We start from the raw sequence: 816 nt of genomic DNA on the forward strand, positions 1-816 counted from the left end.
GAACCCGGGCCCGCTCGGGAACCTCGCCACCGCCGCCGCCCCGCTTTCATCTGGAGGGAGACCTTCCTGTGGACCCATCAATGACTTCTTTGTTTGGTTTGTTGCAGAGTGCCCCCTCCTTCAGCCCCCTGGAAGCTGCCCCCGGTCTGCAGCCGCAGTAAGTCACCGCTCCTGCTCTTCTGCTTCTGTACGTCTTTGATTTTRTTTTCGTTGTTTTTAGAATAAATGCCACAGACGCACTTCTATACCCCGACTTCAGCGGTGGGAGTGGGGGGGGTGGAGGGTGACAGGCGGGACTCCTGCTTCCTGAGGAGATCCCGTAATTGAGGCGAATAGCTACCAGAACAGAGTGTCCTCTGTCTGCATGTCTTTCTGTCTTTTTTTAGTGGGGGGTTGGAGGTAGAAGTGAGGTGATACGGCTGCTTTGTGGGGATTTATTTTAAGACAGGACCCTGGATGTCACAGAGATGAGAGGTGGAGAGGAAGGGCAGCAACACAAAGATAAAAACCGTTATCCTCCCTCCTGAATGTGCAGAACTGCAGTTCTGTTTAACCGAATCGTACCCAGTTATTCGCCCAAGTTTATCTGTTAGCAAAATATCTCCTGAACCACATGATGGATTTTAACAAAACTGACAGGAAGGAATCTCCAGATGATCAKCTACAGCTGATTAACTTTGAGAGTTAATTGGATTCAAGATGGCCGCCACAGCTGATCAAATTAAGAAAACATAAAAATGGCTCTAATTCGGTCATTTTTACAAATATCGAGCTAAAATTTGGTGTGGTAGTAGCTGAGACTGAGCCCCCTCGCAT

At 49.0% G+C, this 816-nt stretch overlaps 1 protein-coding gene across 1 annotated transcript in view; it reads left to right on the forward strand.

The window, feature by feature from the left end:
- LOC106525608 (sorbin and SH3 domain-containing protein 1) overlaps positions 1 to 816 on the forward strand; it is a gene marked incomplete at its 3' end in the record, with an annotated part of 33,312 nt that overhangs the window by 24,024 nt on the left and 8,472 nt on the right. The window contains 1 exon segment of the mRNA XM_014019903.1: positions 108 to 157. Coding sequence (XP_013875357.1) covers positions 108 to 157 — 50 coding nt within the window.

The sequence above is a fragment of the Austrofundulus limnaeus genome, unplaced genomic scaffold (assembly GCF_001266775.1).
Source record: "Austrofundulus limnaeus strain Quisiro unplaced genomic scaffold, Austrofundulus_limnaeus-1.0 Scaffold235, whole genome shotgun sequence".
Lineage (NCBI taxonomy): Eukaryota > Metazoa > Chordata > Actinopteri > Cyprinodontiformes > Rivulidae > Austrofundulus > Austrofundulus limnaeus.